The sequence below is a fragment of the Oncorhynchus mykiss genome, chromosome 25 (genome assembly GCF_013265735.2).
Source record: "Oncorhynchus mykiss isolate Arlee chromosome 25, USDA_OmykA_1.1, whole genome shotgun sequence".
In the NCBI taxonomy this organism is placed as follows: domain Eukaryota; kingdom Metazoa; phylum Chordata; class Actinopteri; order Salmoniformes; family Salmonidae; genus Oncorhynchus; species Oncorhynchus mykiss.
Window position 1 is genome coordinate 40146707 of NC_048589.1, and position 26872 is coordinate 40173578.

Here is a 26872-nt window from a genome sequence, read left to right on the forward strand (position 1 = left end):
CGTAACTCTACAAACTGCCCTAGTTACCCCAGATAAAGCATCAGGCTCATCGTAAACTCTACAAACTGCCCTGGTTACCCCAGATAAAGTATCAGACGCATTGTAACTCTACAAACTGCCCTGGTTACCCCAGATGAAGTATCAGACTCATCGTAACTCTACAAACTGCCCTGGTTACCCCAGATGAAGTATCAGACTCATCGTAACTCTACAAACTGCCCTAGTTACCCCAGATAAAGCATCAGGCTCATCGTAACTCTACAAACTGCCCTGGTTACCCCAGATAAAGTATCAGTTGGAAATCTCCTTCCTTAAACTCATCACCAAGCTGGTTTTGCATCAATGTTAGTCACCCATGAATAGCATATTGTTGCATACAAGTGTTTCAGAGGTGAGTCATGAACATTAGTGTGAACGTGATCAGATGCATCAGGCCCATAGGGTCCGCAGAGTCATATGTCCCCTCACATTTGTCCTGTTAAAAAAAAATAAGTATATATGTTGTTGTTGTTTCTCTGTAATAATACTAGCCACCTAGCAATTTTAGCTAGCCCAGATATGCTACCAGGAGGCAATTTCAGGCTATCAATCAAGTTAGAGTAGCTAGCTTGTCTAACTATTTTGCCTGCTGGCAATGTTGGTAGACTTTAGAAAAGCAAACAATTCCTGAATAAGACTCCCCATTCCCCTCAGATTTTTGGTGTGCACGAGTGGTATGGGTCTTTCTCTCTGGTCTCTCTCTCTGGTCTCTCTCTCTCTGGTCTCTCTCTCTCTGGTCTCTCTCTCTCTGGTCTCTCTATCTGGTCTCTCTCTCTCTCTGGTCTCTCTCTCTGGTCTCTCTCTGGTCTCTCTCTCTCTGGTCTCTCTCTCTCTGGTCTCTCTCTCTGGTCTCTCTCTCTCTCTGGTCTCTCTCTCTCTCTGGTCTCTCGCTCTCTGGTCTCTCTCTGGTCTCTCGCTCTCTGGTCTCTCTCTCTCTCTCTCTGGTATCTCTCTCTCTGGTCTCTCTTTCTCTCTCTCTCTGGTGTCTTTCTGGTCTCTCTCTGGTCTCTCTCTCTCTCACTGGTCTCTCTCTCTCTCTCTCTCTGGTCTCTCTCTGGTGTCTTTTGTCTCCCTCTCTCTCTAGTCTCTTGGCCCAACTTACCCGGGATATGGGGTAAGTTAAGCCACTTACAAACGTCTGTCCTGAATTAAATATTACCACTACTTTTTTTTAAATCACATCTCTTTATTTCCCAAACACAATTACAATCGCTTATTTGTCTTTTAAGCATTTTAAGCATTAAATGCAGGATTAACACCTAACAAACACTTTGTACTTTTTTAAAACACTTTTAACATCGGCTAGGCCCTGCTGTTACCTCATATCCACAGTCATAATGCTTGCATTACGCCTGGGGGAAAAAAACACTCAAATTTGCTCAACTTGCCACGGCTCAACGATTGGCTCAACTTACCCCAAGGCAAACATTTTGACTATATTAGCCCATGCAGCTAGAACGATGCACTTTCATAATAGGTTTATGACCTCATATTGAAGTTGATCCAGACCCCAACTGATGTATAGAACAATCTTAAAACTATCTACGTTGGTTTAGATACAAGCATCATGAAACCTTCAATGCAGTACATTTCTTTGACCTGGACCCGACTTGCTTACCGTTTTTCCATGTGCTTTCTTCCTTCACAGACTCCATTCAATTATTACGTCTTCCTAAATAGTAGGTCAAATGATTCATGTGGTGTATGGTTTCCTAGAAACAAGGACGGCCCCATTTACCCCACTCTCCCCTACCAAGAACAGAAATGACATAGAGAGAGGAAACATGATTGACAGTAATTATGGCTGTGTCTTTTTTAATAAGCATACACTGACTTTGTTTACCTCTTATAACTTTATTCATCCCAAATACGTTGCACTGAAGTACAATGATATTCACAAAGATAAAAAGGCGTTGCAGGGGAAACAGTAGTTAAAATATACAGGATAAAAAGCATGAAAACATAGAGCAAAATAAAACACAGGCCAATGTTTTCATGGAGGATGTCTTGCTTCTCGTCTTAGCTGTAGGTGTCTGAAAATAAATTGGGAAATACAATGTGTATTCAATGTGTGTTTCCTCAGGCTATGCAATCACTCATAGACATAATTCCTATTTAAAATTCACAAAGTGACTGCAGGCGACATCGTGCTTTCACACTTTTCACCCCACAATGGTGTTGCTTTAAGAGTACCGGGGGGGGGGGGGGGGGGGGTTAAGAACCAAGGCAAGATGACACAGAAGTTAATACAGGGTGAGACAGATAGTACTGGGTGGATTAGATTGTCACTGGTAGTATCCTTGGTTACATCACAGAATTCAATATATTTGATTGGATGGAAGACTGATTTCCTCTCACTAACTACTGGTATTACGTTTCTCTTCAACTTGGCTTCTGATTGAAATTCTGTGATTCTGGTGCAGCGTAGTGGTGTAAAGTACTTCATTAAAGGAAAGGGTCAGCCATTTTGAAAGTTAGATTGTTGTTTTTTTTGTACATCTCTGAATGATGTTCTATTGATTCCCTGGGTCATTTCATGTTTTCGTGTGTATCTGTGTTATTAGTGTTCAAGCAGGCAGATATCCAGCAGGTATGGCGTGGTACTGTGGTAAAGTCTCTCTCAGTAGTACTGTGGTAAAGTCTCTCTCAGTATGATGTAGTACTGTGGTAAAGTCTCCCTCAGTAGTACTGTGGTAAAGTCTCTCTCAGTAGTACTGTGGTAAAGTCTCTCTCAGTAGTACTGTGGTAAAGTCTCTCTCAGTAGTACTGTGGTAAAGTCTCTCTCTCAGTATGACGTAGTACTGTGGTAAAGTCTCTCAGTATGATGTAGTACTGTGGTAAAGTCTATCTCTCAGTATGACGTAGTACTGTGGTAAAGTCTCCCTCCCAGTATGACGTAGTACTGTGGTAAAGTCTCTCTCAGTATGACGTAGTACTGTGGTAAAGTCTCTCTCAGTATGACGTAGTACTGTGGTAAAGTCTCTCTCAGTATGACGTAGTACTGTGGTAAAGTCTCTCTCAGTAGTACTGTGGTAAAGTCTCTCTCAGTAGTACTGTGGTAAAGTCTCTCTCAGTAGTACTGTGGTAAAGTCTCTCTCAGTAGTACTGTGGTAAAGTCTCTCTCAGTATGACGTAGTACTGTGGTAAAGTCTCTCTCAGTATGACGTAGTACTGTGGTAAAGTCTCTCTCAGTAGTACTGTGGTAAAGTCTCTCTCAGTAGTACTGTGGTAAAGTCTCTCAGAATAACGTAGTACTGTGGTAAAGTCTCTCTCAGTATGACGTAGTACTGTGGTAAAGTCTCTCTCTCAGTATGACGTAGTACTGTGGTAAAGTCTCTCTCTCAGTATGACGTAGTACTGTGGTAAAGTCTCTCTCAGTAGTACTGTGGTAAAGTCTCTCAGTATGACGTAGTACTGTGGTAAAGTCTCTCTCAGTATGACGTAGTACTGTGGTAAAGTCTCTCTCAGTAGTACTGTGGTAAAGTCTCTCTCAGTATGATGTAGTACTGTGGTAAAGTCTCTCTCCTAGTATGACGTAGTACTGTGGTAAAGTCTCTCTCTCAGTATGACGTAGTACTGTGGTAAAGTCTCTCTCAGTATGACGTAGTACTGTGGTAAAGTCTCTCTCTCAGTATGACGTAGTACTGTGGTAAAGTCTCTCTCAGTAGTACTGTGGTAAAGTCTCTCAGTATGACGTAGTACTGTGGTAAAGTCTCTCTCAGTATGACGTAGTACTGTGGTAAAGTCTCTCTCAGTAGTACTGTGGTAAAGTCTCTCTCAGTAGTACTGTGGTAAAGTCTCTCTCCCAGTATGACGTAGTACTGTGGTAAAGTCTCTCAGTATGACGTAGTACTGTGGTAAAGTCTCTCTCAGTATGACGTAGTACTGTGGTAAAGTCTCTCTCAGTATGACGTAGTACTGTGGTAAAGTCTCTCTCAGTAGTACTGTGGTAAAGTCTCTCTCTCAGTATGACGTAGTACTGTGGTAAAGTCTCTCAGTAATACTGTGGTAAAGTCTCTCTCAGTATGACGTAGTACTGTGGTAAAGTCTCTCTCAGTATGACGTAGTACTGTGGTAAAGTCTCTCTCAGTATGACGTAGTACTGTGGTAAAGTCTCTCTCAGTATGACGTAGTACTGTGGTAAAGTCCCTCTCAGTAGTACTGTGGTAAAGTCTCTCTCTCAGTATGACGTAGTACTGTGGTAAAGTCGCTCAGTAATACTGTGGTAAAGTCTCTCTCAGTATGACGTAGTACTGTGGTAAAGTCTCTCTCAGTATGACGTAGTACTGTGGTAAAGTCTCTCTCAGTAGTACTGTGGTAAAGTCTCTCTCTCAGTATGACGTAGTACTGTGGTAAAGTCTCTCTCTCAGTATGACGTAGTACTGTGGTAAAGTCTCTCTCAGTAGTACTGTGGTAAAGTCTCTCAGTATGACGTAGTACTGTGGTAAAGTCTCTCTCAGTATGACGTAGTACTATGGTAAAGTCTCTCTCAGTAGTACTGTGGTAAAGTCTCTCTCAGTAGTACTGTGGTAAAGTCTCTCTCCCAGTATGACGTAGTACTGTGGTAAAGTCTCTCTCTCAGTATGACGTAGTACTGTGGTAAAGTCTCTCTCAGTATGACGTAGTACTGTGGTAAAGTCTCTCTCAGTATGACGTAGTACTGTGGTAAAGTCTCTCTCAGTAGTACTGTGGTAAAGTCTCTCTCTCAGTATGACGTAGTACTGTGGTAAAGTCTCAGTAATACTGTGGTAAAGTCTCTCTCAGTATGACGTAGTACTGTGGTAAAGTCTCTCTCAGTATGACGTAGTACTGTGGTAAAGTCTCTCTCAGTATGACGTAGTACTGTGGTAAAGTCTCTCTCAGTATGACGTAGTACTGTGGTAAAGTCCCTCTCAGTAGTACTGTGGTAAAGTCTCTCTCTCAGTATGACGTAGTACTGTGGTAAAGTCTCTCTCTGTATGACGTAGTACTGTGGTAAAGTCCCTCTCAGTAGTACTGTGGTAAAGTCTCTCTCTCAGTATGACGTAGTACTGTGGTAAAGTCGCTCAGTAATACTGTGGTAAAGTCTCTCTCAGTATGACGTAGTACTGTGGTAAAGTCTCTCTCAGTATGACGTAGTACTGTGGTAAAGTCTCTCTCTCAGTATGACGTAGTACTGTGGTAAAGTCTCTCTCAGTAGTACTGTGGTAAAGTCTCTCAGTATGACGTAGTACTGTGGTAAAGTCTCTCTCAGTATGACGTAGTACTGTGGTAAAGTCTCTCTCAGTAGTACTGTGGTAAAGTCTCTCTCAGTAGTACTGTGGTAAAGTCTCTCTCCCAGTATGACGTAGTACTGTGGTAAAGTCTCTCTCTCAGTATGACGTAGTACTGTGGTAAAGTCTCTCTCAGTATGACGTAGTACTGTGGTAAAGTCTCTCTCAGTATGACGTAGTACTGTGGTAAAGTCTCTCTCAGTAGTACTGTGGTAAAGTCTCTCTCTCAGTATGACGTAGTACTGTGGTAAAGTCTCTCAGTAATACTGTGGTAAAGTCTCTCTCAGTATGACGTAGTACTGTGGTAAAGTCTCTCTCAGTATGACGTAGTACTGTGGTAAAGTCTCTCTCAGTATGACGTAGTACTGTGGTAAAGTCTCTCTCAGTATGACGTAGTACTGTGGTAAAGTCCCTCTCAGTAGTACTGTGGTAAAGTCTCTCTCTCAGTATGACGTAGTACTGTGGTAAAGTCGCTCAGTAATACTGTGGTAAAGTCTCTCTCAGTATGACGTAGTACTGTGGTAAAGTCTCTCTCAGTATGACGTAGTACTGTGGTAAAGTCTCTCTCAGTATGACGTAGTACTGTGGTAAAGTCTCTCTCTCAGTAGTACTGTGGTAAAGTCTCTCTCAGTAGGACGTAGTACTGTGGTAAAGTCTCTCTCAGTATGACGTAGTACTGTGGTAAAGTCTCTCTCAGTATGACGTAGTACTGTGGTAAAGTCTCTCTCAGTATGACGTAGTACTGTGGTAAAGTCTCTCTCACTCCACTGGAACTTAATAGGAACTCAACTTTTAGATCTCTAAAACGTCTATCACACGTGTCAGATTTCAATACTGGCCGACGTCATAACTCTTCTCTCAAATGAGCCATTGATCATATTGTTGCGATATTCCAACCTGGAGAAATGTGTAATTTAACAGAGGATCAAGCACATTTCTCCTATTTGCCTTCCTCTTTAATCCAGGGTGCATTGCATGGTGCGGTTGCCAGAGATAGAAAAGAGGTGAGAATCCAATGAATGAAGGAAGGTATAACGCCCCACACCGACTGTCGACCAATCACGTTCACGTTGTCAAGCTGCGTTGCACGTTGCTAAGCCAATCGTCACGCAACCCCTTCTCAAAGTCAGTGTGTATGTCGAGAAAGTTGACTATTTTCCTCGAAAATACGTAACGTCACTGTTCCAAAGCTATACGATATTACAGATAGCAAGTTAATTATCTTTACCTCCCTTCTCACCTCATTTACTCACATTGTATATAGACTTGTTTATACTGTATTATTGACTGTATGTTTGTTTTACTCCATGTGTAACTCTGTGTCGTTGTATCTGTCGAACTGCTTTGCTTTATCTTGGCCAGGTCGCATTTGTAAATGAGAACTTGTTCTCAACTTGCCTACCTGGTTAAAAAAAGGTAAAATAAATAAAATCTTACATCTCGGAAAAGATTTGTAATGTTGTACTGCTAATGTTGGGTATTTGAGCCCAATAGACTCCCATTCACTCCTTGAAGGAGAGCGCTCTTTGTCCCAGAATGAACAGTGCAGCCCATTGACGTACTATTGACGTTTTCCATCTCCTCAAAAGTATATCTGCCATTGCTAATGTTAGACCCACATCAATCTACAGGTTAGTGAGATTGTCGACTCTTAAATTGATAGTGCAGTTTGTTTGACCGATTTTTACAGCTAACTAGCTACTTTACGTACTGCTATTGTCTTCAGTATTCTTGTGTGCAGCTACCTAGCTAGCTAGTCAGCCAGCCCATACAGAGATCATTGCATTGTGGATTTCATAGACGACTTGAGCTGCAACAGATTTCCACAATGATTTCCCATGTTGCTACCAATCATATTATAACGCCAAAATTAAAAACTTGTTCATAAAAAATATTAGTCTCACATATTAGTGTTATTTGACACTGAATATTAATGAGGGGTTCTGGGTGGATTTGTCCTTTAAATAAAACATTTTAGAAGTACTACTTAAGTCGTTTTGGGGGATATCTGTACTTTACTATTTATATTTTTGGCAACTTTTACTTCACTTACATTCCTAAAGAAAATAATATATTTTTTTACACCATACATTTTCCCCCCGACACCCAAAAGTACTCGTTACATTTTGAATGCTCGGGCAGGACAGCAAAATGGTCCAATTCACACACCTATCAATATAACACACCTATCAATATAACACACCTATCAATATAACACACCTATCAATATAACACCCCTATCAATATAACACACCTATCAATATAACACACCTATCAATATAACACACCTTTCAATATAACACACCTATCAATATAACACACCTATCAATATAACACACCTATCAACATAACACACCTATCAACATAACACACCTATCAATATAACACACCTATCAATATAACACACCTATCAATATAACACACCTATCAATATAACACACCTATCAACATAACACACCTATCAACATAACACACCTATCAACATAACACACCTATCAATATAACACACCTATCAATATGACACGTGTTCATCTGCCTCTGATCTGGCAGACTCACTAAACCACAAATACTGCGTTTGTAAATTACATCATACCTGGGCTAGGCTCCTCTCTCCAGGCCTCCAAGTTCATTGATGGTATATTGTCACACAAGAGAAAACCGTCAGGGTATTTCCCAAACCTGAAGGGGTCAAGTGGGGCCTCTTTCACTTCACTGTTGTCACAGATCACGCGAGATAGAGAATGCCTTAGTAGTTCCACCCTCTGACCCAGTGTAAACACACCCTCACTCTCCCACCAGAACCTGAAAAAAAAACCCACACAGTAATTGAAAATAATTATCAGTCCAATATAGTCAAAAGAAGGCTATAGGGGTCCAAGCAGCAAATACTACAACAATGTACGTATTTTTTAAATTTTGTAATTTATTTTACCTTTATTTAACTAGGCAAGTCAACTAGCCTACCTGGTTAAATAAAGGTGAAATAAAAATAAATAAAAAGTTAAGAACAAATTCTTATTTTCTGCCCCTGAACTGCCTGTTCAGGGGCAGAACGACCTTGTCAGCTCGGGGGTTTGAACTTGCAACCTTCCGGTTACTAGTCCAACGCTCTAACCACTAGGCTACCCTGCCGCCCCACGTACTACCAGTTACCTTCCAAACCCCTCCATGGATATAGTGTATGTTTTCTACGTAGCATCTGTTCACGTGTTTCAATAAACTCACCTGTCCCCATCTCGAATCATCTTTATCTGCTTTCCAATGAGACATGAAAAGAGTGGACCAGTCCTGGAGCCAGACAGAGGTTCCTCTACCAGTCCTCCTAGCCACACGTCAATGTTGTCAGGATGTCGAAACAAGTCCATGATCTTCCCAACAACACTTGCATCTTTTACAACTTCTCTGAAGTCGTCTCGAGTCTCTATTCTGTCCAGTCCACAGAACGTCCTCCAGTCATTGTAACCTGGGACGTAATTATGGCGCAATTGCATTATGCCTGCTTACTAGAGGATTCAAAACAGATCCTCACAGTGGAGTTGTGCAGAGTGATTAATACCTATTTTTTTTTAAATTAGGTTGGATTTCAAATAGATTTAGTTTAAATTGTCCTAATTATTGACTCCTGTTTATGGGTAACACTGACCTGGAAGTCCATGATCACGTCCCCTCTGCAGGTTGAGTGCGGCCAAGTCCAAGCCCCCTGGGACAGTAAGCACAACCAGTCTCTCTGTCAGCTCCTCAGTCAGTAGGTTTTCTGGGCTCACTACAGTCGCCGGCGTCCCCAACAGGCCTCGGAGGACTGGCTCTAGTCCACCTTTCGTGAAAAAAATGAAAAAAAGATGACAACATTTCACAATACACTTTGCACTATAAACACATTATTATTCTCCGCAAATACTTCCAGTCAAATTAGTTCTAGGGTAGTTATGTAAGTTTCACATGCCTCCAGCAGAGCTAGTTATGTGAATATGATCCCTTTCATTGCAATAAAATGCATATCTGTGGGGCTAAATCATTCAGTCTGCTAGTAACCACTGAGAACCGGCTTTGGCTGGTATAGTTATGCATCACTTTGGATGTTCAGTAATGTATTCTGGAGCAGCTCACATGATTATTCCTATTTAAAATTCCAAATAACAGTGCCAAGTCTCTGTCAGATTAACAATATCCCATGAACAGTACTAAGAGCACTAAGAGTACTTTAAAAAGGGAGTCGCCATGTCAACTGTAGTAAGGTACATGTAGTTATAGACTTCAGAGGTTACATTAAGTAGAGGAGGCCAGTCTGGGTGTGTACTGCACAAAAACATCATGCTGTATAGCCTGAAATGAGACTCCTGTGATAGCCTTTAACAAAACAGAGGTGGGGGACACCCTTTGTTATTGTTTTATCTAAGGATTGGCCCTTTTCAGTGTTTAGTATGCAACAGTCCACCCTATTAGTTCCAATAGTAATGTATTTATTTATTAAATTGAACCTTTATTTAACTAGGCAAGTCAGTTTAGAACAAATTCTTATTTACAATGACAGCCTTCCCGGAGAACAGTGGGTTAACTGCCTCGTTCAGGGGCAGAACGACAGATTTTTACCTTGTCAGCTCGGGGATTCAATCCAGCAACCTTTCGGTTATTGGTCCCTACAGCTCTAACCACTAGGCTACCTGCCGCCCCGAAGTATGTATGCAGCATATGAGAATACCAACCCTCTTTGATGAGTCGCCAGGGACTGAAGAAAGTCTTATGCAGACTCAAAGAGGAGAAGTGTTCATGCTCCTGGAAGCTCTGGTTGAGTCTCCGGAGAACTGAGGGAATAGTGGCATGGCCGAATCGGAATGCAGCAGTCGAGAATACATTGGAGGCTGAGGGCTCTGTAGTTGCATCATAGCCCCCATAGGGACCAATGTAAAGATCAAAAGCCTCTCTTCCAATAATTTTGGGAACATAATCCCTGGTGGTTATAATCTGGGGGCAAATACAGAACAAAGCAAAAAGGAGACTTTAAGTTTTTTTTATTTTTTTTTTAAGAATACATTTTGCAAACTACAAGTTTCCATGTCCAGTCCATTAAAAATATATATTTACTGTAGTCCAAGTTGGAACAGGACAAGTTACCCTCAGGGTTCAGATTAATGCACTGCCACCAGATATCCTTGCAGAAAATTAGCAAGATTATCTAGGACAGGCTGTATACATTCATCTGAATATATTCTACTGAGATGGTATTTTGGGATATTTTATGCGAGCTTGGAGATATTGTTTATTTGTTCCCCTGTGGTTCACCTCAGAAAATGTCATTTGGCCTCAATGTAAATAATGTATCGTGTCATTTTGGAGTAACTTTTATTGTAAATAAGAATAGAAAACGTTTCTTAACACGCCTACATTAATGTGGATGCTACCAAGATTTAGGATCATCATGAATGAATCCTGAATAATAATGAGTGAGAAAGTTACACATGCACAAATGTCATACCCCCAAGACACGCTAACCTCTCACCATTACAATAACAGGGGAGGTTAGCATTTCATATCATACCCCCAAGACATGCTAACCTCTCACCATTACAATAACAGGGGAGGTTAGCATTTCACATCATACCCCAAAAACATGCTAACCTCTCACCATTACAATAAAAGGGGAGGTTAGCATTTCACATCATACCCCCAAAACATGCTAACCTCTCACCATTACAATAACAGGGGAGGTTAGCATTTCATATCATACCCCCACGACATGCTAACCTCTCACCATTACAATAACAGGGGAGGTTAGCATTTCACATCATACCCCCAAAACATGCTAACCTCTCACCATTACAATAACAGGGGAGGTTAGCATTTCATATCATACCCCCAAGACATGCTAAACCTCTCACCATTACAATAACAGGGGAGGTTAGCATTTCACATCATACCCCCAAGACATGCTAAACCTCTCACCATTACAATAACAGGGAGGTTAGCATTTCACATCATACCCCCAAGACATGCTAACCTCTCACCATTACAATAACGGGAGGTTAGCATTTCACATCATACCCCCACGACATGCTAAACCTCTCACCATTACAATAACAGGGGAGGTTTGCATTTATGTGGGGGTATGACATTTCTGTGTCTGTAACTTTCTCCCTCATCACTATTCACGATTCATTCAGCATTATCTGTAATCCTGGTAGCGTCCACATTCATGTAGAAGTGTTCATTTACATTGAAAGTGACTCCAAAAAAAATGGAAAAGAAAAGACATTATTTATCATTGATTTCTATTGGTCAGAAAATAATCTGGAACACAAACCAAAACAAAGAGCAAATGGGTAGAGTCACAAGCTTGATGTAGTCTATGAGTGCTGTGGATATTGGACCAAAACACTTCACTTTCACTACTTTAATACACATACATGAATTTGTCCTAACACGTTTTCTCCCCTAAAATAAGGGGGCTGTGTACAAAAAGTGCTATAATTTCACATCAGTTCACCCGATATGAATGAAAATACCCTCAATCTACACTTTAAAATCACAGTCATGGGTTTATTTCAAATTCACATTTTTGGTAGTATAGAGCCATGAGAAGAAAAACATGCTTCACCGTCCTAATAATTACAGAGGACACTGTATAACACACACAGACACTGCAGTATGTACAGGACCCTGTATAACACACAGAGACACTGCAGTATGTACAGGACACTGTATAACACACAGAGACTGCAGTATGTACAGGACACTGTATAACACACAGAGACACTGCAGTATGTACAGGGCACTGTATTACACACAGAGACTGCAGTATGTACAGGGCACTGTATAACACACAGAGACACTGCAGTATGTACAGGGCACTGTATCACACACAGACACTGCAGTATGTACAGGACACTGTATAACACACAGAGACACTGCAGTATGTACAGGGCACTGTATCACACACAGACACTGCAGTATGTACAGGACACTGTATAACACACAGAGACACTGCAGTATGTACAGGACACTGTATTACACACAGAGACTGCAGTATGTACAGGGCACTGTATAACACACAGAGACTGCAGTATGTACAGGACACTGTATTACACACAGAGACTGCAGTATGTACAGGACACTGTATTACACACAGAGACTGCAGTATGTACAGGGCACTGTATAACACACAGAGACACTGCAGTATGTACAGGGCACTGTATAACACACAGAGACACTGCAGTATGTACAGGGCACTGTATAACACACAGAGACTGCAGTATGTACAGGACACTGTATAACACACAGAGACACTGCAGTATGTACAGGACCCTGTATAACACACAGAGACACTGCAGTATGTACAGGACACTGTATTACACACAGAGACTGCAGTATGTACAGGGCACTGTATAACACACAGAGACTGCAGTATGTACAGGACACTGTATTACACACAGAGACTGCAGTATGTACAGGGCACTGTATAACACACAGAGACACTGCAGTATGTACAGGGCACTGTATAACACACAGAGACACTGCAGTATGTACAGGACACTGTATAACACACAGAGACACTGCAGTATGTACAGGACACTGTATTACACACAGAGACTGCAGTATGTACAGGGCACTGTATAACACACAGAGACTGCAGTATGTACAGGACACTGTATTACACACAGAGACTGCAGTATGTACAGGACACTGTATTACACACAGAGACTGCAGTATGTACAGGGCACTGTATAACACACAGAGACTGCAGTATGTACAGGACACTGTATTACACACAGAGACACTGCAGTATGTACAGGGCACTGTATAACACACAGAGACTGCAGTATGTACAGGACACTGTATAACACACAGAGACACTGCAGTATGTACAGGACCCTGTATAACACACAGAGACACTGCAGTATGTACAGGACACTGTATTACACACAGAGACTGCAGTATGTACAGGGCACTGTATAACACACAGAGACTGCAGTATGTACAGGACACTGTATTACACACAGAGACTGCAGTATGTACAGGGCACTGTATAACACACAGAGACTGCAGTATGTACAGGACACTGTATTACACACAGAGACTGCAGTATGTACAGGACACTGTATTACACACAGAGACTGCAGTATGTACAGGGCACTGTATAACACACAGAGACACTGCAGTATGTACAGGGCACTGTATAACACACAGAGACACTGCAGTATGTACAGGGCACTGTATAACACACAGAGACTGCAGTATGTACAGGACACTGTATAACACACAGAGACACTGCAGTATGTACAGGACCCTGTATAACACACAGAGACACTGCAGTATGTACAGGACACTGTATTACACACAGAGACTGCAGTATGTACAGGGCACTGTATAACACACAGAGACTGCAGTATGTACAGGACACTGTATTACACACAGAGACTGCAGTATGTACAGGGCACTGTATAACACACAGAGACACTGCAGTATGTACAGGGCACTGTATAACACACAGAGACACTGCAGTATGTACAGGACACTGTATTACACACAGAGACTGCAGTATGTACAGGACACTGTATCACACACATAGACCCTGCAGTATGTACAGGACACTGTATCACACAGAGACTGCAGTATGTACAGTAAGTATGTGAAGCCTTGCTCTCTTTACATTTGACAAGACAGACAATTTGATCATCTTATAGAAAATCAACCCTTCGGAGACTTTGTTGAAACAACTGTTTTCTGGTGGTTGATGCACTCATTTAACTTCTCTCCAACAAGACATCATATGTTCTCTCCCTGTCATTTCAATGTAAGGAGGGCTGGGTTGCGTTTAGCCTTACAGATTCTTATTTGACCAATATAACGCCGTTTTTATCCCGCTGAGACAGGCGACAGTATTTAGTAGTCTACCTGGCCTTTAATCTTCATAATTCCCTGTCTCTGTGGTCAAGGGGGATTCCTAAGCAGTTAAAACGAACACCACGAGGGTTATAGTGTTATCCTTATATCCACTCTGGGATTGCCATGGGGCCATTTTCTACCACATTTTGAAATGGCAGAAGTGCATGCAGGCGATTCGGTTCGCCTCATTCTATGCCAGATGGACTAAGCAAGCATGTTGATCCCCTCTTGACTTTCTAAACTGACTTTCGACCTGAAAAGATTAGAAGTGAACGAAACAATATCAACGATTTTACAGTTACAGTTAATTTAAGGAAATCTATCCATTTAAATAACTTCAGTACGCCCTGATCTATGGATTTAACATGACTGGGCAGGGGCACAGCCATGATTGGGCCTTGGAGGGAATAGGCCAACCACTGGGGAGCCAGGCCCAGCCAATCAAAAGGCGGTTTTCCCCATCAAAAGGAGGTCCTGGGCTGGCGTAGTTACATGTGGTCTGTGGTTGTGGAGGTCCTGGGTTGGCGTAGTTACATGTGGTCTGTGGTTGTGGAGGTCCTGGGTTGGCGTAGTTACATGTGGTCTGTGGTTGTGGAGGTCCTGGGTTGGCGTAGTTACATGTGGTCTGTAGTTGTGGAGGTCCTGGGTTGGCGTAGTTACATGTGGTCTGTAGTTGTGGAGGTCCTGGGTTGGCGTAGTTACATGTGGTCTGTGGTTGTGGAGGTCCTGGGTTGGCGTAGTTACATGTGGTCTGTGGTTGTGGAGGTCCTGGGTTGGCGTAGTTACATGTGGTCTGTGGTTGTGGAGGTCCTGGGTTGGCGTAGTTACATGTGGTCTGTGGTTGTGGAGGTCCTGGGTTGGCGTAGTTACACGTGGTCTGTGGTTGTGGAGGTCCTGGGTTGGCGTAGTTACACGTGGTCTGTGGTTGTGGAGGTCCTGGGTTGGCGTAGTTACACGTGGTCTGTGGTTGTGGAGGTCCTGGGCTGGCGTAGTTACACGTGGTCTGTGGTTGTGGAGGTCTTGGGTTGGCGTAGTTACACGTTGTCTATGGTTGTGAGGCCAGTTGGACGTTCTGCCAAATTCTCTAAAACAATGTTAGAGGCGGCTTATGGTAGAGAAATCAACATCAGCAGCTCTGTTGGACAATCTTGTAGTCAGCATGCAAATTGCACGCTCCCTCAAAACATGAGACGTCTGTGACATTGTGTTGTGTGACAAAACTGCACCTTTTAGAGTGGCCTTTTATTGTAGGTGCACCTGTGTAATGATCACGCTGTTTAATCAGCTTCTTGAAATGCCACACCTGTCAGGTGGATGGATTATCTTGGCAAAGGAGAACTGTTCACTAACAGGGATGTTCATTAACAGAAATAAGCTTTTTGTGCCCATGGAAAAATGTGGGGATCTTTTATTTCAGCTCATGAAACATGGGACCAACACTTTACATGTTGCGTTTATATTTGTGTTCAGTATAATTGATTACATCTTTTTTTTGTATTTTGACTAATGTAAGACCAATGGCCGTTTTTAAGAAGTTATTTGTGCACTTTAAAATCAAACCCCGTTCTGATACAGATAAGAACTCTGAATTAAGAGATTGACCTCTGACCTAAAATAAATACGTTTTTTTTACTTGGATAATGCTAATAACACTCTGATAATCTCACTACAATAACTAACACCATACATCAGGAACCAGGAACTAGGGGTGCTGGGTCATCCCACAACAAAGACGTTCCATCATTCACAGTAGGACTTGCCTGGTGCTGGGTCATCCCACAACAAAGACGTTCCATCATGTACAGTAGGGCTTGCCTGGTGCTGGGTCATCCCACAACAAAGACGTTCCATCATGTACAGTAGGACTTGCCTGGTGCTGGGTCATCCCACAACAAAGACGTTCCATCATGTACAGTAGGACTTGCCTGGTGCTGGGTCATCCCACAACAAAGCAAGGCTCCCCCAAAGTGAAAATACTACACGACTATGTATTTTAATAGAATTCATACAATATTATCGTGACGTTCCATCATGTACAGTAGGACTTGCCTGGTGCAGAGCTCCGATGATCTTACGGGCCTCTTGGTAAATAATCTCTGAGCTCCAGTGTGGGTTGAGGCTATTCAAGGCCTCTGCGATTCTATTGTGTTCCCTCATCCACAAAGTGTGTAGAGCCGCCAGGGTCAGAACCTCATTCACCCTGCTGTCCCCAGCCAGAAAACAATCCACCCTTTCCCCCTGCAGATCCCCTGGATCTTGGAAGCATGGAGACGGGGTGTTGGGGACAAAGGGCAGGTAGGGTCTGCCACTATGGTCAGTGAATCTGCTGTTGACAGCCAGCCGACCCTCAGAGTTTGAGAGGTCTCGAAGGGCACTCTGTAAATATGGGGTGTGGCCATATACAGTGGATGCATCCAGGAAAGACGTGATTGAGTTCATTTGTTGACGCTGTAGCACTTGTTTGATGTCCGTCGTCGCAGCCTGTGCATTACCGGAGAAGCAGGCTGGCGATGAACGAAAGAATGGCACACAGCTTCTGTTCCCAGACAGTTTGTCATCAGGGAATGTCTGAAAGAAAGAACACAAGTTAGTCTGAGCCAAACATGTTGTTTTCCAAAAGCTATACTTTACAACACTTTTGTCTCCTTAATTAAAAGGGATTGGTAGGATTTGGGAAGCAGACAGACAACTGATGTGAAAGCGTATTCATTAGGGGTGATTACGAGTGGTTACCTCAATAGGGAAACAGGGGTTTATGTTTTCACACGTCTTTAAACAGTCCAGTCCTCCCAAGAAAGCAGCTCTGCTTGTGCTTTGAGGAGTGAAGGATATGTCATGGTCGATGTACTGGCCCCAGTCCACTAGCATCTGACAATAAGCAGCATCTAGCAACATCGGTCTGCTGGAGCTCTGCAGTATCTTCTTGCTGACTTCATGTACCTGGTAATACAGTGGGGGGAACATGATGACTTCATGTACCTGGTAATACAGTGGGAACATGATGACTTCATGTACCTGGTAATACAGTGGGGGGAACATGATGACTTCATGTACCTGGTAATACAGTGGGGGGAACATGATGACTTCATGTACCTGGTAATACAGTGGGGGGAACATGATGACTTCATGTACCTGGTAATACAGTGGGAACATGATGACTTCATGTACCTGGTAATACAGTGGGGGGAACATGATGACTTCATGTACCTGGTAATACAGTGGGGGGAACATGATGACTTCATGTACCTGGTAATACAGTGGGGGGAACATGATGACTTCATGTACCTGGTAATACAGTGGGAACATGATGACTTCATGTACCTGGTAATACAGTGGGAACATGATGACTTCATGTACCTGGTAATACAGTGGGGGGAACATGATGACTTCATGTACCTGGTAATACAGTGGGGGGAACATGATGACTTCATGTACCTGGTAATACAGTGGGAACATGATGACTTCATGTACCTGGTAATACAGTGGGAACATGATGACTTCATGTACCTGGTAATACAGTGGGGGGAACATGATGACTTCATGTACCTGGTAATACAGTGGGGGGAACATGATGACTTCATGTACCTGGTAATACAGTGGGGGGAACATGATGACTTCATGTACCTGGTAATACAGTGGGGGGGAACATGATGACTTCATGTACCTGGTAATACAGTGGGGGGAACATGATGACTTCATGTACCTGGTAATACAGTGGGGGGAACATGATGACTTCATGTACCTGGTAATACAGTGGGAACATGATGACTTCATGTACCTGGTAATACAGTGGGGGGAACATGATGACTTCATGTACCTGGTAATACAGTGGGAACATGATGACTTCATGTACCTGGTAATACAGTGGGAACATGATGACTTCATGTACCTGGTAATACAGTGGGGGGAACATGATGACTTCATGTACCTGGTAATACAGTGGGGGGGAACATGATGACTTCATGTACCTGGTAATACAGTGGGGGGAACATGATGACTTCATGTACCTGGTAATACAGTGGGGGGAACATGATGACTTCATGTACCTGGTAATACAGTGGGAACATGATGACTTCATGTACCTGGTAATACAGTGGGAACATGATGACTTCATGTACCTGGTAATACAGTGGGGGGAACATGATGACTTCATGTACCTGGTAATACAGTGGGGGGAACATGATGACTTCATGTACCTGGTAATACAGTGGGGGGAACATGATGACTTCATGTACCTGGTAATACAGTGGGGGGAACATGATGACTTCATGTACCTGGTAATACAGTGGGAACATGATGACTTCATGTACCTGGTAATACAGTGGGAACATGATGACTTCATGTACCTGGTAATACAGTGGGAACATGATGACTTCATGTACCTGGTAATACAGTGGGGGAACATGATGACTTCATGTACCTGGTAATACAGTGGGAACATGATGACTTCATGTACCTGGTAATACAGTGGGAACATGATGACTTCATGTACCTGGTAATACAGTGGGAACATGATGACTTCATGTACCTGGTAATACAGTGGGAACATGATGACTTCATGTACCTGGTAATACAGTGGGGGGAACATGATGACTTCATGTACCTGGTAATACAGTGGGAACATGATGACTTCATGTACCTGGTAATACAGTGGGAACATGATGAGGTTAGATGAGGTTAGATGAGAAATGTTGATATTTTGGAGCGTCTGTGTTTTTGGTGGTTCTAAACTAGTCCTCGTACAGGATAATGAAGAAATCAACAGCTTCACTGTTCACAAACACAAGTACACTGCAAGCATGACCATAGCCCATGTCCTTGTCTCTCAACAAAGATGGCCTTTAAATAACCTCTTAGATTTAAAAATCACATGTTTATGGGACCTGCATGGTTCTGGTACAGGTTTCAACCTGGCAGATTTGCTTATAAATCGATCCGTGGAAACCATAGATTGAAATGGCTTGCATTGTGCCTCCCGGGTGGCGCAGTGGTTAAGGGCGCTGTACTGCAGCGCCAGCTGTGCCATCAGAGTCCCTGGGTTCGCGCCCAGGCTCTGTCGTAACCGGTCGTAACCGGCCGCGACCGGGAGGTCCGTGGGGCGACGCACAATTGGCCTAGCGTCGTCCGGGTTAGGGAGGGATTGGTTGGTAGGGATCTCCTTGTCTCATCGCGCACCAGCGACTCCTGTGGCGGGCTGGGCGCAGTGCGTGCTAGCCAAGGTTGCCGGGTGCACGGTGTAGCCTCCGACACACTGGTGCGGCCGGCTTCCGGGTTGGACACGCGCTGTGTTAAGAAGCAGTACGGCTGGTCCCATACGGGAGTTGTAGCAATGAGACAAGATAGTAGCTACTAAACAATTGGGGAGAAAAAGGGGTAAAAAAAAGAAATGGCTTGCATTGAGCGATAGCCCTGGTTCTCACAGACAAATCAGTGAATATTTTCCGCCTTTCATTCTCTCTTCCGACTATCCAACAACTCCTAGCTCCTAGCTAACTCCTAGCTGAACCCTACGACACTGACGACACCTACGACACTGACAAAGCACACGCCACGTTCACATGCTAGTCGGAACTAGGACTCTCAGAAATGTTTGACTCGCTAACTTGTTGACCGCCGCACGTGGAAACGCGGCACCTTACAACTAGTTAGCACGTGGAAACGCGGCACCTTACAACCAGTTAGCACGGGGAAATGCGGCACCTTACAACCTGTTAGCACGTGGAAACGCGGCACCTTACAACCTGTTAGCACGGGGAAACGCGGCACCTTACAACCTGTTAGCACGGGGAAACGCGGCACCTTACAACCAGTTAGCACGGGGAAACGCGGCACCTTACAACCTGTTAGCACGTGGAAACGCGGCACGTTACAACCTGTTAGCACGTGGAAAATGTCACAGCTTCCTAGTTCTGACTAGCACATGAACGTGGCAACATGCCTGGAATAGATACACACGGCGAAGCAGGGCTTAACATGCCCAGGTCCCCTGAGTACAGTACAGACTCAGTACTCCCGTTTCTCCTCTGTTAAATTGCCAACTTTACTCATTACCAGATAAGAGATGTTTTTTTTTTTTATCATTCTAGAAACATTTGGGATATGCTTGAGACTTCCATGTTGTCTTAATCAACTACATCATAACTAAAAACACTTTCATTCTGAACGTAAAAATGTTTAGCATGAACAGATAGACTGTCGAATGGAATGTACGATCACGATCATCAGTCGAAAGTGACGATTCTAACGGACTTTCTTAAACATGCTATCTAAAAACACGCTGTTTGTTTGAACAACAGTAGGAGAAAAGACCAGCACTGCCCAAGAACCAGGTGAAAAGAACATCATGGTTTCAGGCTGTTAGGCCGCTATGATGACGGAAAGCTTTGGGCTTTCTACCAGCAGGCTGCCTCTACCAGCAGGCTGCCTCTACCTGCAGGCTGCCTCTACCTGCAGGCTGCCTCTACCTGCAGGCTGCCTCTACCAGCAAGCTGCCTCTACCTGCAGGCTGCCTCTACCTGCAGGCTGCCTCTACCTGCAGGCTGCCTCTACCTGTAGGCTGCCTCTACCTGCAGGCTGCCTCTACCTGCAGGCTGCCTCTACCAGCAGGCTGCCTCTACCAGCAGGCTGCCTCCACCAGCAGGCTGCCTCCAGCAGCAGGCTGCCTCCACCAGCAGGCTGCCTCTACCAGCAGCCTGCCTCTACCAGCAGGCTGCCTCTACCAGCAGGCTGCCTCTACCAGCAGGCTGCCTCTACCTGCAGGCTGCCTCTACCAGCAGGTTGCCTCCACCAGCAGGCTGCCTCCACCAGCAGGCTGCCTCTACCTGCAGGCTGCCTCTACCAGCAGGCTGCCTCCACCAGCAGGCTGCCTCCACCAGCAGGCTGCCTCTACCAGCAGGCTGCCTCTACCAGCAGGCTGCCTCTACCAGCAGGCTGCCTCCACCAGCAGGCTGCCTCCACCAGCAGGCTGCCTCTACCAGCAGGCTGCCTCCACCAGCAGGCTGCCTCTACCAGCAGGCTGCCTCCACCAGCAGGCTGCCTCCACCAGCAGGCTGCCTCCACCAGCAGGCTGCCTCTACTAGCAGGTTGCCTCTACCTGCAGGTTGCCTCTACCTGCAGGCTGCCTCCACCAGCAGGCTGCCTCCACCAGCAGGCTGCCTCCACCAGCAGGCTGCCTCCACCAGCAGGCTGCCTCTACTAGCAGGCTGCCTCTACAAGCAGGCTGCCTCTACCAGCAGGCTGCCTCTACCAGCTTTGGGCTCTGGTTATTTGATTAATCTAGGAGTGTTCAAAGCACTTCATCGCGTGTAACACCTGTTTCTATCTAAATAGCTGTGTGTATGGCATAAAGCTTGCTAGTTAGCTCATAGTAAGGATTAGTGAACTGTATCCAACCAAATGACAGCTATAATATTCTTCAGCATTTGGATATTAATGCAAACCTGGAGATTCCACCAACTAGGTGCTGTATTACCGTAGGCTACTTTGGGCCATTTGGTAGGATGGTCTCCCCAGCTGGTCTCCAGGAAAGTTGAAAGGACATACAGTACCAGTCAAAAGTTTAGACACACCTCCTCATTACAGGATGTTTCTTAAATTTTTACTATTTTCTACACTGTAGAATAATAGTGAAGACATCTAAACTATGAAATAACACATATGGAATCATGCAGTAACCCAGAAAGTGTTAAAGAAATCTAAATATATTGTATATTCGAGATTCTTCAAAGTAGCCACCCTTTGCCTTGATGACAGCTTTGCACACTCTTTGCATTCTCTCAACCAGCTTCATGAGGTAGTCACCTGGAATGCATTTCAACTAACAGGTGTGCCTTCCTAAAAGTACATTTGTGGAATTTCTTTCCTTAATGTTTTTCAGCCAATCAGTTGTGTTGTGACAAGGTAGGGGTGGTATACAGAAGATAGCCCTATTTGGTAAAATAGTCCATATTATGGCAAGAACGCCATCCCATCTGGTTTACGCTTAGTGGGACTATTATTTGTTTTTCAACAGGACAATGACCCAACACACATCCAGGCTGTGTAAGGGCTATTTTACCAAAAAGGAGAGTGATGGAGTGCTGTACCAGATGACCTGGCCTCCACAATCACCCGACCTCAACCTAATTGGGATGTTTTGAGATGAGTTGGACCGCAGAATGTAGGAAAAGCAGCCATCAAGTGCTCAGCATATGCGTGAGCTCCTTCAAGACTGTTGGAAAATAATTTCTCATGAAGCTGGTTGAGAGAATGCCAAGAGCGTGCAAAAGTTGCCATCAAGGTAAAGGGTGGCTACTTTGAAGAATCTATAAAATATATTTTCAAATCAAATCAAATCAAATGTTATTTGTCACATACACATGGTTAGCAGATGTTAATGCGAGTGTAGCGAAATGCTTGTGCTTCTAGTTCCGACAATGCAGTAATAACCAACAAGTAATCTAACTAACAATTCCAAAACTACTGTCTTATACACAGTGTAAGGGGATAAAGAATATGTACATAAGGATATATGAATGAGTGATGGTACAGAGCAGCATAGGCAAGATACAGTAGATGATATCGAGTACAGTATATACATATGAGATGAGTATGTAAACAAAGCGGCATAGTTTAAAGTGGCTAGTGATACATGTATTACATAATTTTGATTTGTTTAACACTTTTTTGGTCATTACATATGTGTTATTTAATAGTTTTCATGTCTTCACCATTATTCTACAATGTAGAAAATAGTACAAATATATAAAAATCCCTGAATTGAGTAGGTGTGTCCAAACTTTTGACTGGTACTGTATAGGCAAGCCAACAAGAATCAACTTTCTAAATACCTAGACCCTTCAAGGGCAGGCAAACACTGGAGGTAGTTACGCGACATATCTAAGACTAGCTAATTCAATCGTGATTAACTTCTCTCGCTAGCCAGCCAGTTTACAGGCAAAAAAAAGCTAGGGGTTAACAAACAGTGACAGCTGTATTAGCTCTACTGTCGATGTTAGCAGGGTAAAACAATAGAGTGGCAGAAGACGTATCATGCAAATAATTTGCGCTACCGAGTGACGCAGCAGTCTAAGGCACTGCATCTCGATTCCTGGCTGTAATCACAACCGCCCGTGATTGGGAGTCCCCATACTGTAGTGTGGCGCACAATTGGCCCAGCATCGTCCGGGTTAGGGTTTGCCCGCGGTAGGCCGTCATCGTAAATAAAAATTAGTTTGAAACTGACTTGCCTAGTTAAATAAAGGTAAAAAAAAAAATGAGGTGTTGTGACAACCACGTATGTTAGTAATGACGCTGCTGAAAACCTTCATTAAAACATCAAAAAAGTGTCAGTAGTTTGCTTAGGATGCCGCCAAAGTTAGGCTTATTACATGAGAGTACTCTACGGATGTACCCTACCCGGGAGTGTGGTCACGTTAAGCAACTTCTCGCCGTGTACACTACCGTTCAAAAGTTTGGGGTCACTTACAAATGTCCTTTTTTTTGGTCCATTAAAAATAACATCAAATTGATCAGAAATACAGTGTAGACATTGTTAATGACTATTGTAGCTGGAAACGGCAGATTTAATGGAATATCAAGATAGGCGTACAGAAGCCCATTATCAGCAACCATCATTCCTGTGTTCCAATGGCACGTTGTATTAGCTAATCCAGGTTTATAATTTTAAAAGGCTAATTGATTATTAGAAAACCCTTTTGCAATTATGTTAGCACAGCTGAAAACGGTGGTGCTAATTAAAGAAGCAATAAAACTGGCCTTCTTTAGACTAATTGAGTATCTGGAGCATCAGCATTTGTGGGTTCGATTACAGGCTCAAAATGGCCATAAACAAAGCACTTTCTTCTGAAACTCGTCAGTCTATTCTTGTTCTAAGAAATGAAGGCTATTCCATGTGAGAAACTTCCAAGAAAATGAAGATCTCGTACAACACTGTGTACTACTCCCTTCACAGAACAGCGCAAACTGGCCCTAACCAGAATCGAAAGAGGAGTGGTTTCCTTACATCATAGCACAGCAGGAGGAAGTGGTTTCATCTCTCTAGAACATTTAGAGTTCGCTTTTTAGCCAGTAATCTAAAACAATTTGTAGATTTTAAACAAAAATACACTTTCTGTTTGTCACAGACGGACGATTAATATAAGAAGATAGGCCAGTTCCTATTGAGTTCAGGAAGCTAAGCCGGAGCTCTGTGATGTTCCCAGCAGTGGGGCAGATGTTTTGATCAGGAGAGACACTTATGCAGAAATATGTATTTTACAGGTATAAGGAAGGTTAAATAATGTAGTTAGTCATTTAATTATGCTGTATTTAGAAAGCATATCAGTAATTTCAAACCTTATTCATATAGTTTTGTTCAGTAAGAAATACATCATATCAAAATATTTTTTGTCATATTTTATCATAGTTGTATTTACTTGAGCTTGTGTCCTCAAAAGTGACTATACCTCAACAATTTACAACACATTTTTTTTATCAGAAAGGTGAGATTTTAATATTTTCAGCATTACCAGCTATTGTTTAAGGCCCTCTCGTGATTTATAGTTACTTTTGGGGATTACATATGTTACATTTTAGATTACATTTAGTTACATTTTCACGGACAATTTCAGTTAGTTTCAAGGAGTGTTTTACCAACTTCACAACCTCGGAGGAAAAATTGGGATTTACAGTAGCTTCAGAATCACAGTAAAAAAAATATGTTGTAATACAGGCAAATAAATTACAGGTTCCATTTAGTGGGTTAAACACTGTGCAAACTGCAGGCTGTGTAGCTACGTAATGTAATGTATATTTTAATGAGGTTTTTCTCCCGTTTTTAAAAATCCAGTCAGTGTGTGGCGATAACATGAAATACAACGGCTGAAAATATCTGAAATGCAAATATAAATGCAAATCGGATAATATTCCTCTTGGCAAAAAAAAACAACATTAACATATTCTCAGTATGATAAAAAAATATATATATATATTTTCTATAACCAGAAATAGTTCATATCTCTGGTACCTGACTAATGAATTGCATGCAGCATGTGTGCTGTCCATATCATTTACTAACCTAATTTTGTAGTTATTTAAATGCAATGGATATTCTACACACGTTTTAATAGAAAGCAGATAACACTGGAAAACTAAAGTAGACTCCTTTCAAGTAGCTTTTTTTTTATGAAAACATGGTGCACCTGCAGTCTCACAATTTAGAGATTACCGGGGGAAGTTGGAAGCCATTATATAGTTGCCCATGGTTCCAGCCCTTTGGTTGTCTTTCTCCGTCTTCATATTCTGCCGGAAGCCATCTGGCCAAGGCGCTGTTGGCTGTGCCCCAGAAAGGCTTCTGCCTGAAAAATATGTTTAAATCTGTCAGAATACCCCACAATACAAAACAGGTGTGGATGCCATCTCCGATTGCAACACAACACAGAGAATAAATTAATTATAGTGCATGGTGGGAGTTTCTAGAGGAATTGTGTGGAAATCAACAGAAAATAGCTGTGTGTGTGTGTGTGTGTGTGTGTTTAGCTTGTGTGTGTGTGTGGGGGGCGGGGGGGATTCAATTTCTAGTTACTTAAAAAAACATCAAATAGTACAGTCATTTTTTGAATCTATAAAGAAAACAAAATCTACTTTCTAACCTATTTTGAGAAATGTAAAATGTAAGTATAAACAAAACGTATTGTGGATGTTCAGATTTAATGACAACGATATAGGAAATATACCAGACACCTATTATTGCAGACTCCAGATATGGAACGGTACTTGTTGGCGAGGCAATCGTTGTGACAGAAGGCTGGGAGAACGGGTGGAGGACAACCTGACAGGTCTGCAATCAGCGCCAAGTCCTCCAATGAAAGGAGCTCTTGAGAAGTGACAGCACTGAGTTAACTAATGCAAATAGTCGGCAACAGATCGTCTAATTAGGCTGGTCAGGGCAGCCATTTTGCAATTCAATAATATTGCTGACACTGTATATGCGAGAGGCTCATCTTTGACGTTTAACTCTAAGTGAAGTGAGCATCCAGCATGCATCTCTTCTATTTCGTACCAGTAACTGACTCCAGGTAGAACCACACAGGAAGTTATTTGAATAAACCACAGAATAGACATGACCTTTTTTCAGCTGTCCATTGCAAGCATATAGCATAGTGTGTGATAACGGTTGACGTGAAATATGACCATAGACCTACCTGATGCAACAAGAGCCCTTTTATGTCTCCGGCTGGCTCTGTCCTTTAGAATATATAAAGTTGTGTCAAACACCTCTGCAGCTCTGGAAATCTCTTGGGTCTCAGGCTCTGCTTGCCGGAGAAATGTAAACAGCTGCATTGGGGACCGGAGTGTGCCTCGCCTGTGATTCAGTGGAATTGGCAGATAAGTAGTGAAATAGTGGACCCCCCCCCCCCCCCCCTGCTTTAAAAACAAAAAAAAGGTGAAAGTAATGTATCTAGGAACACTCTCACATGAACCATGCACACATTGTCATTAGGTTCATTACTCTGTCCTGGTGTGACATAATGCTGTTTCCACCATCTGAAGGCTTTCTTGAAAAGAGGAAAATAGCAATCCCTCATTGTCAAATGATGCTCCTGGAAGAGAAAAATAAAAAAACTAGAAACCCACCGTGCTATATAATATGGAACCATCATATAGAGAGCGTTTATATTTATTTACAAATTGTTAGAGAATGTATACACATTTTTTTTTTA

The 26872-nt window shown here is 42.9% G+C and overlaps 1 protein-coding gene across 1 annotated transcript; it reads right to left on the bottom strand.

The window, feature by feature from the left end:
* Positions 1–1237: 1237 nt before the first annotated feature.
* Positions 1238–26498, bottom strand: tpo (thyroid peroxidase). The gene is made up of 10 exons (XM_036963018.1): positions 26354–26498; positions 25893–26025; positions 25378–25507; positions 16905–17111; positions 16221–16739; positions 9995–10253; positions 8935–9105; positions 8517–8754; positions 7885–8093; positions 1238–2072 (listed from the first exon to the last, which is right to left on the bottom strand). The coding sequence occupies exons 1-10, from the start codon at positions 26490–26492 to the stop codon at positions 2059–2061; spliced, it is 2019 nt and encodes a 672-aa protein (XP_036818913.1). The 5' UTR covers positions 26493–26498; the 3' UTR covers positions 1238–2058.
* Positions 26499–26872: the final 374 nt, after the last annotated feature.

What these genes read in the sequence shown, in the direction of transcription:
- tpo (XM_036963018.1), bottom strand. Translation starts at nt 26,492, where the DNA reads ATGCAGCTGTTTACATTTCTCCGGCAAGCAGAGCCTGAGACCCAAGAG. An exon ending in TCATCGGAGCTCTGCACCAG is followed by an intron (nt 10,254 to 16,220) that starts GCAAGTCCTACT and finishes ATTTGCCCCCAG; the next exon opens with ATTATAACCACCAGGGATTA. An exon ending in ACGTGATCATGGACTTCCAG is followed by an intron (nt 8,755 to 8,934) that starts GTCAGTGTTACC and finishes ATTACGTCCCAG; the next exon opens with GTTACAATGACTGGAGGACG.